General features: G+C 41.1%; 1 protein-coding gene across 1 annotated transcript in view; it reads left to right on the plus strand.

Moving 5' to 3' along the window:
• The window catches only part of slit1a (slit homolog 1a (Drosophila)), a 95413-nt gene that overhangs the window by 67851 nt on the left and 7716 nt on the right, over positions 1-19846 (plus strand). The window contains exons 18-34 of the mRNA XM_056470559.1: positions 64-207; positions 2202-2345; positions 3411-3577; positions 5827-5959; positions 8249-8317; positions 8419-8490; positions 8628-8699; positions 11833-11904; positions 13958-14121; positions 14374-14498; positions 14984-15081; positions 16836-16975; positions 17143-17236; positions 17494-17631; positions 18241-18469; positions 18920-19050; positions 19172-19326. Of these exons, the coding sequence (XP_056326534.1) occupies positions 64-207; positions 2202-2345; positions 3411-3577; positions 5827-5959; positions 8249-8317; positions 8419-8490; positions 8628-8699; positions 11833-11904; positions 13958-14121; positions 14374-14498; positions 14984-15081; positions 16836-16975; positions 17143-17236; positions 17494-17631; positions 18241-18469; positions 18920-19050; positions 19172-19326 (2147 nt within the window). The remainder of the gene's footprint in view (positions 1-63; positions 208-2201; positions 2346-3410; positions 3578-5826; positions 5960-8248; positions 8318-8418; positions 8491-8627; positions 8700-11832; positions 11905-13957; positions 14122-14373; positions 14499-14983; positions 15082-16835; positions 16976-17142; positions 17237-17493; positions 17632-18240; positions 18470-18919; positions 19051-19171; positions 19327-19846) is intronic.

Below are 19846 nucleotides of genomic sequence, written 5' to 3' on the forward strand. Positions count from 1 at the left end.
CACTCCTATCTTTGCCATATTTCATGTTTGTGAGGATTTACTGATGCATTACTCCATGTGCAGAAACCTGAGCAACAATAAGATCTCGGAGATTGAGGACGGAGCATTTGAAGGAGCATCTTCAGTCAATGAGCTGCATCTGACGGCAAACCAGCTGGACTCGGTGCACAGCGGGATGTTTAGAGGGCTGGAAGGCCTGCGCATGCTGTGAGAAAATAACAGACACCACAAACCAAGCCCGATTGTTCTCATTCACTAATAAATGAGTACATTTTTTATACTTATACGCACATTTGAACTTCTCATGAAAAGTGTCTGCTGTTATAAACTAGCGTAGAGCGCCATCTGCTGTTATAAACAAGCCTAGAGCACCGTCTGCTGTTTTAAAACTAGCCTAGAGCGCCGTCTGCTGTTATAGACTAGTCCAGAGCGCCATCTGCTGTTTTAAAACTAGCCTAGAGCGCCATCTGCTGTTATAAACTAGCCTAGAGCACTGTCTGCTGTAATAAACTAGCCTAGAGCACCATCTGCTGTAATAAACTAGTCTAGAGCACCGTCTGCTGTTATAAACTAGTCTAGAGCGCCATCTGCTCTTATAAACTAGCCTAGAGGGCCATCTGCTGTTATAAACTAGCCTAGAGCGCCATCTGCTGTTATAAACTAGCCTAGAGTGCCATCTGCTGTTATAAACTAGACTAGAGCGCCATCTGCTGTTATAAACTAGTCTAGAGCGCCATCTGCTGTTATAAACTAGCCTAGAGCGCCATCTGCTGTTATAAACTAGCCTAGAGCACCATCTGCTGTTATAAACTAGACTAGAGTGCCATCTGCTGTTATAAACTAGACTAGAGCGCCATCTGCTGTTATAAACTAGTCTAGAGCGCCATCTGCTGTTATAAACTAGCCTAGAGGGCCATCTACTGTTATAAACTAGACTAGAGCACCATCTGCTGTTATAAACTAGCCTAGAGCGCCATCTGCTGTTATAAACTAGCCTAGAGCGCCATCTGCTGTTATAAACTAGCCTAGAGCGCCATCTACTGTTATAAACTAGCCTAGAGCGCCATCTGCTGTTATAAACTAGCCTAGAGTGCCATCTGCTGTTATAAACTAGCCTAGAGCGCCATCTGCTGTTATAAACTAGCCTAGAGCGCCATCTGCTCTTATAAACTAGTCTAGAGTGCCATCTGCTGTTATAAACTAGCCTAGAGCGCCATCTGCTCTTATAAACTAGTCTAGAGTGCCATCTGCTGTTATAAACTAGACTAGAGCGCCATCTGCTGTTATAAACTAGCCTAGAGCGTCATCTGCTGTTATAAACTAGTCTAGAGCGCCATCTGCTCTTATAAACTAGCCTAGAGCGTCATCTGCTGTTATAAACTAGCCTAGAGCGCCATCTGCTGTTATAAACTAGCGTAGAGCGTCATCTGCTGTTATAAACTAGCCTAGAGCGTCATCTGCTGTTATAAACTAGCCTAGAGCGCCATCTGTTGTTATAAACTAGCCTAGAGCGCCGTCTGTTGTTATAAACTAGCCTAGAGCGCCATCTGCTGTTATAAACTAGCGTAGAGCGTCATCTGCTGTTATAAACTAGCCTAGAGCGTCATCTGCTGTTATAAACTAGCCTAGAGCGCCATCTGTTGTTATAAACTAGCCTAGAGCGCCGTCTGTTGTTATAAACTAGTCTAGAGCGCCATCTGCTGTTATAAACTAGCCTAGAGCGCCATCTGTTGTTATAAACTAGCCTAGAGCGCCGTCTGCTGTTATATTTATATGCACATTTGAACATCTTATGAAAACTTTCCGCCTAATTCCCCACACAAATGTACGCACATAAGTTTGTTCTTAAACTGGTTCTTCTGTTAGTGAATTTAAAGTGTTCTCAGGGAGCGTCAGTCCAAGCAAACAAAGCAAAATAGTCTGCCAATGGGGTAGAATTTCTGAAACAAGACATTATTTTCTGCTTCTCTAGAAAATGCTTCTTGATTTAAGAGCATTTAGATATTTGGACAAGAAACAAGATAAAAAATAAACATAGTAACTTGGATTTCTACAGTAAATGGTGTTCTTTCCAAAAAGCTGATGTCCATGTGTATAGTACAACGTTTATACCCACATTGCACATTTGTACGCATGTTTAATGAATGAGACCCACTGTTTTCTGGATCTGAGTTGATCCACACACTCTGCTTGTTTTCCAGGATGCTGCGCAACAATCGCATCAGCTGCATCCACAACAACAGCTTCACAGGATTGCACAATGTGCGTCTGCTGTCCCTGTACGACAACACGCTGACCACCATCGCACCCGGAGCCTTCGACACGCTGCAGAGCCTCTCCACACTGTACGAGTTCATCTTTATCTGAAGCAGTTCAGCTTGAGCATGCAGATGTTAGCTGACTTCATTATCTGGAGCTCAGCGTGTCCCTTACAGATGTGCCACTGGAGCCTGACCACTGCAGTTCATTTCATTACACAATTCCTTCATTCGTTTCTTATCATTTCAACAAAGGCCAGAAATGTATTGAAAATGTTCTAATGCAAACTCACATACGCTTTTGTTGCTATTTATACCAATAGTTGCATTGATTTTGAATTGAGTTTCTTATTATTAAGCAATCACAATATACGTATACTATAATATACTATAACATGAGAAGTTTATTAAATATACACATTATAACTGTGATGATAGCTATATTAGAATCTAAATCATCTAAATAATCACTGTATGAGTGTCTACACCAGTGAATAATAACTATAATGGTAACTATATTAATGTTCTTGCCAACAAACAATGGCTATAATGATAAAGCAATTGGCATCTACACCTGCAGATGAACATTACTGAGAATAAAATTGTTGAATGGCTGAATCTAATGTATTAAAGGGCACCTATTATGCAAAAATCACTTTTATCAAGGGTTTAAAACCAGTGTGTGAATATCTCCAGCTTCTAATGGGGTGAATTAATTGTGTTTGTTCTAATCAGACTTGATCAAAACAGTCTGCAGAAACACTTTGATTGACATTCTCCCTTTGTACGTGTCATTAGAGAGGAAAAGCCCCGCCCACTAGCCATCTGTCCATTAGCCATTAGAGTTTTTAATCATGTCTCTATGCTGACACATGGGCATTTGTAGCTCCGCCCTCTTATTTGCATTTAAAGTGACAGTCACCAAAACATCACAATTAGGATCAAAGCCTGAAAGGGTCAGTTTCAGAGAGTTAGAGAACATTATCAGTGTGGTATTTTGAGCTGAAACCTCACTACACACTCAAGAGACAGTGAAGACTTATTTTACAGCAGTAAAAATGGACTGAATATATCACCCTTAATTTAAAAGTGTAGTTCAGACATGTTGTCCTGCAGCCAATATTTCCTCCTCATTCTCGTGTTGTCTTCCAGGAACCTGCTGGCTAACCCGTTCAACTGTAACTGTCGGCTGGCGTGGCTGAGCAGCTGGCTGAGAAACCGCAAGATTGTGACGGGGAACCCTCGATGCCACCGGCCCGCCTTCCTCAAGGAGATCCCCCTCCAGGACGTCGCCGCTCCAGACTTCCGCTGTGAAGATGGTAGATGCTCTCCTCATCACTGCACATTTTACATTCATTCATTTAGCAGATGCGAAGTGAAGAGAAAAGAAGCACTCATCAGATTTAAGAAAGGAGAACGTGTTCTACAGGTGGTTTGTCAAGCCCACTCACCTGTAAGTGGCACATTCAGAAATGCATTCAGAAATATAGGAGACTTATAAGAAAGTGTTTAGAGCAGTGGTTCACAAGCTTTTTCATCAAGTACCAAAAAGTGTCTCTCCTGGTACCACCATAATGAGCAGTATTGAAATACAGTAGCGTAGTAGGTCCAGTAAAGCAGCTAACTGTGCATTCACATCAAAGGTAGTGAAACGTCAAAGGTCTCTCTGGACGCCCTGGCGATAACGCTGTCTGCCTTCAGCTCCGCCGGTGAGAGCATCAAAATTCACTCCACTGATCTCATATTTAAAGGGGCCGTTGCAGCATATCCGTTACATTCCCGCATAAAACATGCGTTCTAGTGTGAAAATGTTGCGCACTTCTTATTAAATTCATTTAACAGTGGAAGATCAATGCATGTGCTGTGACTCTGCTCCACTTATCCAGTGTGTGTCCATATGTCTGAAATATCCTGAAGCAGCAGTGCTGTTTTGTATTGTCGCATGAGATTCCCGCATTTTTAAAGAAAAAAATATATGACATTGACGCACATCAGTAACGTTTTTAATACATGTTCCTGGAAGAAAACATTGTAAATAACTGGGAATCTGGCGACCGCAATAATCAAATGCTCAGGAACGACTGTGGTCAGAACCATAGTTCACAGTGACTCATGAACCGCGTCATAGCTCATTACCATAATGTTGACATGATGTCAACTCTCCTCGACGCCCACACCGCACTGCTCCTCACCACTTATCGCCGCTGGCTCCCATTGAAAATGAATGACTTCCGGCTACTTTGACGCTCTCGCTTCTTTCGGTGTGAAGGTACAGTAAGGGTCTGAAATGAGATAGATTAATTCCTATTATTAAGAATAGTATTGTCAGTCGGCGCCAGTGGTGTAGTGGTTAGTGCGTCGACACATGCAGGTGCTCACGGCAACCTGAGTTCGATTCCACCTTGCGGCCTTATGCTGATCCTTCCACTCTCTCTGCTGCCTATGCTTTCCTGTTAATACTCTCTACTGTCCTCTCAAATAAAGGTTAAAACCCCCCAAAAAATATTATTGTCAGCCACTTTATTATAAATTGTTTGAATATTAACCCTGTACTGTGCTTACATGTAAAAATAAATAATTAAATGTCAACATTTAAATTAAAATGTGCCATTAAAAGTAAGAAATGATCGGTTACTGTTCTTAAAAAGTAAAAAAATCTCCTGGTCTTAAATGTAAAGTATCAACACCTGCAAATATGGGTTATATGTCATCATATTCATATATAAATCATTTGGATGAATTTTTAATATATGTATGTACAAATGACATATTTGATTCCTCCGCATACCAATAGGAGTAAGCCTGCGCACCCCTAGTGGTACACGTACCACAGTTTGAGAACCTCTGGTTGAGAGCATATGGAGAGGAAAAGAGTGTGTCCCACAGGTGGTTTGTCAAACCCACTCACCTGCATTAAATCACCCTGCAGCCCAAGAGCAGTTACTCTACTGAAGCTGAGCAGGGCTGAGCCTGGTCTTTACCTGGATGGGAGACCACATGGAAAACTCGGCTGCTGTTGGAAGTGGTGTTAGTCAGGCCAGCAGGGGGCGCTTAACCTGTGGTCTGTGTGAGTCCCAGTATAGTGAAGGTGACACTATACTGTCAGTGAGCGCCGTCGTTCGGATAAGATGTTAAATCGAGGTCCAGACTCTCTGTGCTCATTAATAATCCCATGGCACTTCTGGTAAAGAGTAAGGGGTTTAACCCTGGTGTCCTGGCCAAACTCCCTCCATCAGCCCTTAACCATCATGATCATGACAATCCTCATCCACTGAATTGGCTCCATCACTGTCTCTCCGCTCCACCTATAGCTGGTGTGTGGTGAACTGTTGGCACTGTTGTCCTGTGGCTGCTGTTGCATCATCCAAGTGGAGCTGCACACTGGTGGTGGTGTGGAGAGACCCCCTCATGATGGTGAAGTGCTTTGGGTGTATGGCCACACTCAATAACTGCGCTATATACATACACACATTACACTCAGGCAATTGACTAAAAAATGCTGAAGTATTGATGAAACAAATGAGTCTTACTGATGTTGATGTTGATGTGTTGGTGTTTTCTGTCTCAGATCATGAGGACGCAAGCTGTGCGCCGCCGGTCCACTGTCCTGCCGACTGCACCTGTCTGGAGTCTGTGGTTCGCTGCAGCAACAAACACCTGCAAGCTTTACCCAAAGGCATCCCGCGCAACATCACCGAACTGTGAGTTACAGCGAGTATTCTCAAAGGCTCCGTCTGAAATCGCACACTTCCCTACTATATAGTATGCAAAAGACAGTATGCGAGCTGAGCGTTATGTCTGTAATCAAAGTATTGTAAATAAGAAGTGTTCAAGAAGTACCCGGATGACTACTACTGTACTTCCTGTGAGATTCTGTAGTGTGCATACAAAGGATACTACACTATCCCATAATGCACCATGAGAGAATTCATTAATGGGAGTGAAGTGAGGCAACTGATGTGGGTATGACAAACGGCGGATGTAGAACGTCCCAATTCCATGCACACTATCTAGAACACGGTCGTGTAGTAAGATTTAATTCTGATTCTGTAGTACATACTCGAGAAGTAGGCGATTTCGGACGCAGCCAAATTCTCAAAGGAGCGGATCTGAATGTTCATCAATGTGAAAAGTCTGGAATAATTGGTTATGATGAAACTTGATTATAATAAACACACACATCCATAAATAGTTGAAACCGGTAACCATTGACTTCCATAGGATTTTGTTTGCTTCTGTGGAAGTTGATGGTTACCGGTTTCCAACATTCTACAAAATATCTTCTTTCTTTGTTTTAGAGAGCATCCAGAAACAAGGAGGGAATAATAGAGTGTTTGCTGAATGTTTTGAGAGAGTTGCTTTTGTTCTCACTTGTGGCGAGGTTTTACATGTGTGTGTGCGTGTGTGTGTGTGTGTGTGTGTGTGTGTGTGTGTGTGTGTGTGTGTGTGTGTGTGTGTGTGTGTGTGAGAGAGAGAGTGTGTAAGTGTACAGGAATATGTGGATTACAGGGACATGAAGTTGTGTAATTACATGTGTGTGACCTAGTTGTGCTCTGTTAAAGTGGTTTATGAGGACATGCCTTATTTCAATTCAGAACGCTTAAAGATCATACTTAACAAGGTCTCTGACATTTAAATATACAAGCTCTTTACAGTATAATATACATTACACCTATGGAGAGTCCCTGTAAACCATGTATACAAGTGTGTGTGTGTGTGTGTGTGCGTGTGTGTGAGTGTGAATGTGAGAAAGTGTATGCATGTATTTGTCTCTGCCTATGTGTGTCTCTCTCTCTCTCTCTCTCCCTCTTTGTCTGTGTGTGTAAGAGAGAGAAAGAGGGAGAGAGTGTGTGTGAGAGTGTTTTGAGTGGGAGTGACAGATATGTGTGTGTGTGTGTGAAAGCTGTTATTATGTTAGGGCTCTCTCTGAGTGTGTGTCCAGGTGTGTTGCGCTCTCAGACCGTCATTAAAGCTTCACAACAGCTGCTCATTCCTGTCAGACAGCGGCCTTCAGTCTCTCACAACCACAAAACCTTCCTCCTGTCGCTCACATACATACATACACACACACACACACACATACACATACACATACACACACACATATTTATATATATATATACACATGCACTAATACACACAGACTCAAAGAGACACACACACATATACAAACAGATGCACATGTACAGACACACATATAGACACATACACGCATACACATAGTAACGTATGTACACACAAACACACACACATATACACATGCACCAATACACACAGACTCAGAGAGAGACATACACATACACATATGCACACATACACAGAGATACGCACATATACAGACACACACACACACACATATTATTATCCCTCTTAAGCAATATTTGTTTTAGATTGTCCACAGAACACACACACACATAACCCACACACATATGTAAACACACACAGACACGCCCAGACAAACATACACTCACATCCTTCGGCTTTCAGCGGTCACAACAGCGAAATGAACCGGCAACTATTCCAGCATATGTTTTTCACAGTGTATGCCCTTCTAGCTGCAACCCATCTCTGGGAAACACCCATACACACTCATTCACACACACACTCATACACTACGACCAGTTTAGTTAATCAATTCCCCTATAGCGCATGTGTTTGGACTGGACACCGGAGCACCCGGAGGAAACCCACACCGACACGGGGAGAACATGCAAACTCCACACAGAAATGCCAACTGACCCAGTCAGGACTCGAACCAGAAACCCTCTTGCTGTGCCATGCCGCCCTCACAGAGAGACACTCACACATGTAACACACACACACACACACACATAATACAGTAAAAGCGGAGGTCATTTGTGTCTGTTTGTGTGTGTTGCAAACAAGTTCTGGTGGACCAGGCAGTTCTTCTGATCGCTCCACTGCCAAGTCGCAGTGTGTGTGAATGGCCCTACAGGTCTTCAGCGGAGTGTGTGTGTGTGTGTGTGCAGGTATCTGGATGGGAACCAGCTGAGCATGGTGCCAAAGGAGCTGTCGTCCTTCAAGAGTCTGCAGCTGGTGTAGGTCACAATCTGTGTTTTACACTCATCAGTGTGCAGTTTTACACTCATCAGTGTGCAGTTTTACACTCTTCATGTCTGCTGATCTGTCTGTGTTTCAGAGATTTGAGCAACAACAGGATCAGCTCTCTGACCAACTCCTCCTTCACCAACATGAGCCAGCTGACCACACTGTACGTTCACTGCTGAGTGTGTGTGTATATGTGTGTATCTATGTGTGTGTATGTGTGTGTGTGATGTATATTCATGTTGTGCGTGTGTGTGTGTATGAGGTGTGCACTAATGTTGTATGTGTGTGTGTGTCCTGCAGGATCCTGAGTTATAACGCTCTGCGCTGCATCCCTACTCTGGCCTTCAGTGGCCTGCGCTCGCTCCGCCTGCTGTACGTATCACCACACACACACACACACACACACTTACAAATTCTCTATTTCATATTTCCTAATTTGTATTTCTTCTGGAGAAAATCTTTCTTCTTTTAGTTTGACTGGAATTAAAACTGCTGGGCTCAATATTATTAGCCCCCTTAAAGGGCACCTATGGTAAAAAATCTTCTTTTCAAGTTGTTTGGACAGACATATGTGCATGTATGGTGTATAAACCGTCATATTGGGGTGATATAAGCACACCCAGTGCTTTTTTTTTCAATTTAACAACATAAAAACGGTGGACCAATTGGATCGGTTTTCAAATTAACCGCAACTAGATGTAGGAGTGCAGTTCCCCCGCCCACCAAATTGATTGACAGCTGCGTATTAACATGTCCCGGTAGTCACGTGTATAATCATATCAACAAGAGAGGACGAGCGCAAAGCAGCCGGGAATAAAAGGCCTGTTCAGTTCACTAGGATCATCAATCATCATCAAATGTGATCAAGAGTGAGTTTCACATGATTAAAATATTTTAAAACAGAGCATGTGTGTGATGAACTACAGCGATTTACTTCATCAACACAGCCATGTGTCAGAACAATTATAAAGGAAGACGCTTCAGTCCCGCTTTGTGGACGTTAAATCAGGTTAATTCTGTACATTAACATAACAGATATCCATACTGCAGTGGAGATTACCAGTATCATGTCACATATGCGTGCAAAACGAGTGCAAAGCTAAACGAGCATGCTGTTTGTGTGTCTGTGCTGTGTATGTATGTGTATCTGTGTGTGTGTGTGTGTGTGTGTGCGCGCGTAAACTTTGAAACAACATTGTGTGTGACTCATTGTTGCAACTCAACAAATGCATCAAATACTCACTGGTAAAGTTATTACTGTAGTATTTCTCACACACGTTACGTGAGATCTGCTTCCCTTATGTCTGTCTGTTGCCTGAATCAGCTGAGGGAGGAGATTAAGACACGCTGAAAGGCACGTAGAAACGGTGGGCGAGGAGGACTAGCCTTAAAGGTGCAGTACAACAAAACCGCCACCTGATGCAAAATGGTATAAAAAGAAAATTTGACAGGTCTAATGAAAAATCTGATGGGTGTTTTGAGCTGAAACTTTACAGACACATTCTGGAGACGCAAAACACTTATATTAAATCTGAAAAAAGGGCTAACCTAGGTGCCCTTTAAGCAATATTAGTGTTGGATTGTCTCCAGAATAAACCACTGTTATACAATGACTTGCCTAATTACCCTAACTTTACCCTAATTACCCTAGTGAAGCCTTTAAATGTCACTTTAAGCTGAATACTAGTGTCTTGAACAGGGGTGGGCAAACTCGGTCCTGGAGGGCCAGTGTCCTGCACAGTTTAGCTCCAACACTAATCAAACACACCTGAACATGCTAATTAGTGTCTTCAAGATCACTAGAAATCTATAAGCAGGTGTGTTTGATTAGAGTTGGAGCTAAACTGTGCAGGACACCGGCCCTCCAGGACCGAGTTTGCCCACCCCTGGTCTTGAAGAATATCTAGTCTAATATTATGTGCTGAGATAAAGAAATCAGTTATTAGAGATGAGTTATTATGATTAGAAGTTTCCCACAGAAACTGGGAATTATTAGAAAAATAAAACAATTAAAATAAACAACAAATGTGCTTAAACTGTAAAAGCAAGACAAAACAAAGAAACAAAGAGAGAAGCACATCTGTTTCATGCTCATCTATTTGTCTTTGTGCCGCAGCCCAGAATCAGCTCCGGGTCATGTTTGGGGTCATGTTTAGGGTCAGGGTCTCTGTATAATCACTGTTGATTATTCAGACACAGGAATGTTTTCTACAAAAATCTTTCCAAGAAAGACAGGGTGGATATAATCTGAGAAAAGAACTATATTCAAGATATTGAAAATGAGGATGACTTTAAAAAATATATGATAATTCTGTAGGTATGGGACACACATGATTATGATCAAATGTGTTTTGTCCATCCGTTCATTCGTTTTCCTTTGGCTTAGTCCCTTTATTCAACAGAGGTCGCCACGGCGGAATGAACCACCAACTTATCCAGCATATGTTTAATGCAGCAGATGTCCTTCTAGCCAACACCCAGTACTGGGAAACACCCATACACACTCACTCATACACTACGGCCAGTTTAGTTGATCAATTCCCCTATAGTGCATGTGTTTGGACTGTGGGGGAAACCGGAGCACCCGGAGGAAACCCGCGCCAACATGAGGAGAACATGCAAACTCCACACAGAAACGCCAACTGACCCAGCCGGGACTCGAACCAGCGACCTTCTTGCTGTGAGGCCACAGTGCTAACCACTGAGCCACCAAGTCGCCTGAATAATTTGTTTTTAAATAAATCAAATCAAAAAGGAAAAGTGCAGTCGAACACAGGGGGATTTAGCGTCTCCTCCTCCTCGTTGTGATCTCGTGATGAAGCAGAGTAACAGTGGTTTGGTTTTCCTCCCTGTTCATTTGTGTGTTCAGTAACCAAACACCGGCCTCCCAGAATTTCTCAGCAGCTCACGGAGAACATGGACATGGAAAATAGATAAAGCCAAGCCAAGCAGAGAAACAGAGCTGTGTGTGTGTGTGTGTGTGTGTGTGTGTGTGTGTGTGTGTGTGTGTGGATGTGTAAATTGTGTGTAGAGTTTTGACAAAATGAGCCTTAATTTTAATACTGTGCTTAAGCAATCGTAAAAATTGTATGTTTGTCCTGATGACAGCACATAATTCATTCATTCATTTTCTTTTCAGTTTAGTCCCTTTATTAATCCGGGGTCGCCACAGCGGAATGAACCGCCAACTTATCTAGCATTTTCTGCATGAAAATTGTGCCAAATGCAGAGAATAATGTGTGTTGTTTTGAAAAAGTGTGTTTTAAAGCTGCAATGTGAGTGTAAAGCAGGAAATGTGCTTGTAGTTTAGCAGATTTGGTTCAGGAGGTTTGGTGCATCAGTTACATGTTGTAGTCATTGTGTCTGAAGTACGAGTAATTAAGTGTAAACTACTAAGAAAAGCTGTAAAAATATGTCAATTTAAGTGGGGGGGGGGGGGGGGGCTGATATTTGTGTCCTCAGTGTAGATTGTGCTGTTGTCTATCATGTTTCTGATGTTTCTCAGATCTCTGCATGGGAATGATATCTCTGAGCTGCCGGATGGGATCTTCACTGACGCTCAGTCACTGTCGCATCTGTGAGTACAGCAAACGCATCTCTCTGTGTTTCTATCTAAAGATTTTAATTAGATTTATGCACAGAAAACATCAGTAAATAAAGCAGCGTTTCCAGTCAGTGAGAAACACAAGAGCATCACCTCCTCAGCTCCTGCTGCACGGTCAGAAATATAGCAGAGAGAAGTGGAGTCTGCTGCACTGTGGTGTTTCTTCTTCTCTTATAAATGAGCTGCTCCTCAGCAGACCAAGACCAAACGCAATGAACGCGGTGGCTTCTGGAGATGCGAGACCGGAGTGCAGACAGATGCTCAAGACAGTTCTGGAGGGACTAATAATAATACTGAAACACTGTGATGATGGAGTGATGGCAGAGGCCTTTCAGATCATTAAACCAAAAGCAAAAGGTTTTTTTTTGTTCTGATCTGCATCCTTAAATCTGTCAGAATGACTCTAATGCCATGTTAGACATCTACACTTTCTGAAAAATACACCAGTGGAGTTTGCCGCAGCTACAGTACAGAATTGGCTTAAATCATGTGTTTATGTAGTTGCTAGGGTTGCTAGTCTATGATAACCCAGTTTAATAAGTGAGATTTGATTATCTTCAATAAAATAACCCAAAATAATTAACCCAAACCCTTGTTTTGTTGTCTATAATGTTCCAGTGCTGAGATATGACTAGAGCCAGACAGAATCTGAAGACATTTTTGGCTATTTCTGCACAGAATATTGTATAATATCGGGTGTATAGTAACTAAAAACTTAATATGTTAAATAAAAAATATATATATTTTTACTTTTATTTAATATTTACAGTGCAAAGTCAATTAGATCCATTTATTTAGTAAACAAAGCAAGTCTCTTATATAATATATCGACCATATATCTACTAAAAGACAGAAAATATTACTTTACAAACTGTATTGTAAGTAAAACATATGAATGTTTTCATATTAATCAGTAATATTACTGGAATTACTTTAAAAACTCACATTTACACACAACTAAATAAATAAACTCAATGATGAGCTAAAATCTGCAGATGTGGGCCTTGATATGACTTGTTAATGTTGTTATATGATAGCTAGGGTGTGATTACAAATGTGTTACATCTCTACTTAATACCTGCTTGATAGTCAAAGTAAAACGAGCCCACCCACAACTCTCTGTGACTCTCTAAACCAAAGATCTGAATTCACACATTTTGTGCCAATGTTAAGTCAATGGGGATTTTCTTGCCCCTCATTGGGTCAGTTTACCCCTGACCTATTAGAAAAGTCATAGCACAACTCTATCCAACAAACCACTCGATTTGACACCTCCTTCATCAGTCTGCAGCAAACGCAGCAGGACGAGTTAGATATTTAGTGTTTGACCCATAGCGCCATCTAGTGCTGAAGATGGAGGAATACACTGAACACAACAGTCTGTCTGAACACTTTCTCAGAGATATTAAAGGGATACTTCACCCAAAAATGTACATTTACTCACTATTTACTCATCCTCAAGTGCTTCAAAACCATTATGAGTCCCTTTCTTCTGTTGAACAAGAAAGAAGAGATTTTGAAGAATGTTGAAAACCTGTAACCATTGACTTGCATTGTATGGATTATATTCTTCAAATGATCTTATTTAATGTTTAACAGTAGTAAGGTTTCATAAATACATTTCAAGGTATATTTTTTAAAAATGTCTGCATATTTCATATTAGAGATATGTACATATGTGTTCAAATATATTAGCTATATATGGAAATGTATGTGAACTGGTGTGTCATTTATTCAGTTTGCATATATTTCAGATTTCTAAATGGAGCAAGATAATATTTGGCTGAGATGCAACTGTTGGAAAATCTAGAACCCGAGGGCCCAAACAATATACTGAACACTGAGAAACTCACCGTTAAAGCTGAACAAATGAAGCTGTTAGCAATGAAAAGTTACTAATCAGAGATCAAGTTTTGATATATTTACATATGGGGAATGTACAAGACATCTTAGTGGAACATGAACTCAATATCCACATGACTGTTATTGTCATATAATAATCATGTGTGTGTGTGTGTTTGCTCAGGGCGATCGGGGCCAATCCTCTGCACTGTGACTGCGGGCTCCGCTGGCTCTCAGACTGGGTGAAGACCGGCTATAAGGAGCCCGGCATCGCCCGCTGCGCCAGCCCGCACGGCATGGAGGGAAAACTGCTGCTCACCACGCCTGCAAAGAGGTTCGAGTGCCAAGGTAAACCCAGCAGAGAGAGCACTGGAGACTCATTGAAGTCAGTAGAGATGCTTTTTCTTATTGCATATTTATGTCTGCCTCGCATCTCCTCAGCTATTGCAGAACAAAAACTGTCCAACATAGTTATATATATTTATAAGCACGATTTATCTTTTGACAGCACTAATATATATATTTTGTGTGTGTGTAACTGTGTGTGGATATGTATGTGTGTGTGCATGTGTCTGTGTATGCATATGTGTGTGTGTTCAGGTGAGGTGGACTCTGCTATCCTAGCGAAGTGTAACCCGTGTGCGTCCGGGCCGTGTCTGCATCAGGGTGTGTGTGAGGCGGATCAGACAGACGGTTACAGGTGCAGGTGTGCAGACGGATTCAAGGTGAGCGCAGTATACACACACCTGATGGAGAATCACATTAATAACTGAAGTCTGAGAACGTTCAGCTTTAAATCTTCTGAAGTCGGAGGCAAAACCAGGACTGCACAGACAGAACAGCAGCAATATACTGTTGATTAACATTTCTCTCTGTCTGTGTCTCAATAGACTGCTTTAGTTCTGGGAGATAATCTTGTTTTTGCTTTGACGTATACTTCTTTTCCTTCCCCTATTTTCAGATTATTCTGCTCGTTTTAAGTGGAAACTCATTTAATTTTGACTCATTATTTCTGAAAACAGGACTATTGTATTGGTGCTCTCGAAAATGCTTCTTGATTTAATCATTTGTAGATATTTGGACTGGAAACACAAAAACTCTAATAAGAAGAGCATTTTTGCAGTGTACACAGACATGAAGATGTTTTCTTGATTATGATTATGATGAGCTTTGCGGTGCACTCAACTCATTTGCTGTCCTTCATGAACAGGGTAAGAACTGTGAGACGGTGGTGAACGTGTGCGTCAGTGAGCCGTGTAAAAACGGAGGAACATGTCACGTGTCCACAGATGAGGATGAAGGATACAGGTGAGAGCGTCTCAGCATCATCATGCTCTAATGTGTCAATCAGCTTCAAACTATTAGTGCACAAGGGGCCGTTCAGATGGAATGTGAATGAATGTTCTATGAACTGCTTTTCCCTTGTTTTTCTCTGGGTGCGTCTCAATCAGCACCCTCATTCACTAGTCAGTGCACTGATCACTGTAAGACTCTAAGTGTTCTCTAAGTGTTTTCTCCATCACAAAATGTAATGTACTGAAGCGTTTTTGCCCTAAAAAGTCCAACAATGCACTGTGAAAATCAGGGCACATTGATGCACACTATATATGCACCCTTAAGGGAAGTTTGAAAGCACAAAATATATGAATCATGTGACCCAAATCATCAAATGTAACGACAAACGAGAGATGTTTTTCTAAACAAACTCTGTTACATATTTATTTTTAACCTGAATAAACATGGCTAAACAGGTTAGGAGCAATCTAGCAGACATTTATTATAGTTGAATGATTAAAATGTTATGAAACAATCTAATTATTTAGCTGTAATCTACTTTAAAAACGTATTAAAATGAATATATGAGATTGATTAGTTGTGCGGGTGTTTATATATTTTTTTGATGATGTACAATGAGGACACTCTCATGTCACACTCAGTGTAGTGAACCGAGATCATCAGTGCCCCCAGCGAGCATTTTTGTTTTTAAAAAATGTCTAATAGATGTCTAATAGACGTCAAAACATAATCGTCTTGGCTAAAACAAAGCTAAATTTGGGCTGTCAGTGGAAATCTAATAGATGTCTAAAAGATGTGTAATAGATGTCTAAACAGTCATCTTGGCTAAAACAAGGCTAAATTTGGGCTGTCAGTGAAAATCTAATAGTTGTCTCAAAGATGTCTAATAAATATCTAAAAGATGTCTAATAGATGTCTAAAAGATGTCAAATAGATGTCTAAAAGATGTCAAATAGTTGTATAATAGATGTCTAAAATATGTCTAATAGATGTTTGAATGATGTCTATTAGATGTCTAAACAGTTGTCTTGGCTAAAACAAGGCTAAATTTGGGCTGTCAGTGAAAATCTAATAGATGTCTAATAGATGTCAAATAGATGTCAAATAGACGTCTAAGTCATAGTCATCTTGGCTAAAACAAGGCTAAATTTGAGCTGTCAGTGAAAATCTAATAGATGTCTAATAGATGTCTAATAAATGTCAAATAGACATCTAAACACAGTTGTCTTGGCTAAAGCAAGGCTAAATTTGGGCTGTCAGTGAAAATCTAATAGATGTCTAATAGATGTCTAATAAATGTTAAATAGACATCTAAACATAGTCGTCTTGGCCAAAACAAGGCTAAATTTGGGCTGTAAGTGAAAATATGATAAATGTCTAAGAATAGGCTAAAACTAGACTAGTCGTCAAATAATCAGAAATGAATGACCACACATATAAAGTCTGTCTAATCTGTCTATTTGACGACTAGTCTAGTTTTGGGCTATTCTTACATGTCTATTAGATTTTCACTGACAGCTCAAGTTTAGCCTTGTTTTAGCCAAGCTGTCTACGTTTAGATGCCTGTCAGACGTCTATTAAACACACAAAATTTTTTGTTGGGCCTTTACTAGTGCACTAATTCATCCTACTGTTAAACGACCTCAGGGACTAGGGTGCTGATTGAGGCTGATTGATCTGGAGTCCGCGGTGATAGTTTTAATGCCCTCACATGCTGCATAAAAATCAGAATCCCTTTCTAACGCAGTGCATTTGTGTTTCCTCAGCTGTTCGTGTGCTGCTGGTTTTGAAGGTCCCTCATGCGAGACGGACACTGACGAGTGTAGAGATAATGACTGTCAGAACGGAGCCACCTGCATAGACGGCATCAACAACTACACGTGTCTGTGTGCCCCGTTTTACACAGGTACACACATGAAGACCTGATTTAAGGGATAGTTCACGTATAAATGAAGATGTCCTGCTAATATACTCACCCACAGCTCATCTGAGATGTGGGAGACTTTCTTTCCTCAGTGGATTTTGAGCTGAAGCTGTTGTTGTGTGTGTGTGTGTGTGTGTGTGTGTGTGTAGGGGAGATGTGTGAGGATTTGGAGGACATGTGCTCATCTGCACGCAGCCCCTGTAAACAGCAGTCCACCTGCTTCATCACAGTCACCGGACCAAAGTAAACACTCTTCTGTCATGCTTATTATTGTTATTGTTATTATTATTATGTGTTTATGAAGAGTCTACTTCTAATTTAGCACAAAACACTTGAACGAACTGTTTTCTGTTTATTCTTGTTTTGAAATGTATAGGTTTTGTTATGGATACACATGCTTTCATTTAAGAATTACACTGGAAATAAGACAGAAACTCTTCACAAAAGGATCTTCTTTTTAATTTAAAGGAGATATTACAATTTTGTGTGTGTTTGCGCAGGTGTATCTGCGCTGCTGGTTATGTGGGTGAGGACTGCAGTGTGAATTATGATGACTGTAAGGATCACCGCTGTCAGAACGGAGCTCAGTGTGTGGACGAGGTCAATGGATACTCCTGTGTCTGCCAGAAGGGATACAGGTCTGTTCTGCACAGCAAACTAATATCATACAACACAAAATATAACACAATAAAACACTGAAAGTCAAAAACCTTCCACTTCATCATTTCCTAACAGAGATGTTGTGGTGATTCTACAGTTGCTATGGTAACTCAACAACTACAGTAATTGATGTTGTGGTGATTCTACAGTTGCTATGGTAACTCAACAACTACAGTAGTTGAGGTTGTGGTGATTCTACAGTTGCTATGGTAACGCAACAACTACAGTAATTGATATGCTGTGGTGATTCTACAGTTGCTATGGTAACGCAACAACTACAGTAATTGATGTTGTAGTGATTCTACAGTTGCTATGGTAACTCAACAACTACAGTAGTTGAGGTTGTGGTGATTCTACAAATGCTATGGTAACGCAACAACTACAGTAATTGATGTTGTAGTAATTCTACAGTTGCAATGGTAATGCAACCACTACAGTAATTGATGTGCTGTGGTGATTCTACAGTTGCTATGGTAACACAACTTCAATAATAATAATGAGCCAGTGGTGAATACCGTGACCTAAACTGAAGTGATAGCCAGATCTCTGTGTGAGCGAGCTTTGAGTTGTTCTGCTGTTGTTTTCAGTGGTCAGCTTTGTGAAGTGGCGCCTCCTCCTCGTTCTCCGTGTGAGCGGGCCGACTGCCAGAATAACGCCCCATGTGTGGAGCGCGCTGGGCACCCGCTGTGCCAGTGTCTGGAGGGCTTCGGTGGGCCGCGCTGTGAAAAGCTGGTCAGCGTCAACTTTGTGGACCGAGACTCGTATCTGCTGCTGAGCGACCTGAAGAACTGGCCACAGGCTAACATCACGCTACAGGTATTCAACAAAACAACTCCATCTCTGCTTTTACAGTTGACATCAAACCAATATCAATGAGCAATATGCACAGGGACTTTTAATTTGTACATAAAAACTTATTGCCATATATTAATAGGCTATACGCATAGGGACTTTTAATTTGTAATTGCCAACATATTACTGTATATTAATAGGGTATATGTATAGGGACTTTTAATTTGTACTTCTACACATATTACGGCATATTAATAGGGTATATGCATAGGGACTTTTAATTTGTATTTACCATAATATTACTGTATATTAAAAGGGTATATGTATAGGGACTTTTAATTTGTACTTCTACACATATTACGGCATATTAATAGGGTATATGCACAGGAACTTTTAATTTGTAAAATTATCTTTTTGCCATTGGACACTGGTGTGTGTGAGTGTTCAGATGTGTTCTGTTGATCTGCTCTTCAGGTGTCCACAGCAGAAGATAATGGCATTCTTCTGTACAATGGTGACAATGATCATATTGCAGTGGAGATTCATGAAGGTCATGTTAAAGTCAGCTACGACCCCGGCAGCCAACAAAGCCACGCCATCTACAGGTGAGCACTGAACGCTGCTGTTCATTATGAGCATTGATTCACTATTGAGCTGTATGATTAGACAGTAGCAGGGGCTGATAGAATCTCTGTATATATCATTTGTTGTTTGTTTTGAACGCAGCACTGAGACGGTCAATGATGGTCAGTTCCACACCGTAGAGCTGGTGACCTTTGACCAGATGGTGAATCTCTCTATAGACGGCGGCAGCCCCACAACCATGGACAGCTTCGGGAAGGTGCAGCCGCTGAGGGGAGAAGCTCCGCTGTATGTAGGAGGTAAGAGAAAACACACCTCTGTGGTAACACTTTACAGTAAGCATAGCCCTCTCTATAAGCGAACGAACGGCTGCTTAGGGCCCCACCGCCACTAGGGGGCCCCCACAACAAGCTAGTAGTGCGAGCCATTTCCTTGCTGAAACCGTTTTGTTTTTGCATTTTACAAATGATCTTCATTGATTGAGCATTAAATAATCCTCCATATACATGTTCTCTGTGTTTTAGGCACGTTTAATCAGTGTAAATCTAAAATTGTCTAATAGATGTCTAATAGACGTCTAAAAGATGTCTAGTAGACGTTTAAAAATGGTCGTCTTGGCTAAAGCAAGGCTAAGTTTGGACTGTCAGTAAAAATCTAATAGTTGTCTAAAAGATGTCTAATAGATGTCTAATAGATGTCTAAAAGATGTCTAATAGATATCTAAAATGTCTAATAGATGTTTGAAAGATGTCTAATAGATGTCTAATAGACGTCTAAAGAGTCTTCTTGGCTAAACCAAGGCTAAATTTTGGCTGTCAG

Source organism: Danio aesculapii, chromosome 13 (genome assembly GCF_903798145.1).
Source record: "Danio aesculapii chromosome 13, fDanAes4.1, whole genome shotgun sequence".
Taxonomy (NCBI): Eukaryota; Metazoa; Chordata; class Actinopteri; order Cypriniformes; family Danionidae; genus Danio; species Danio aesculapii.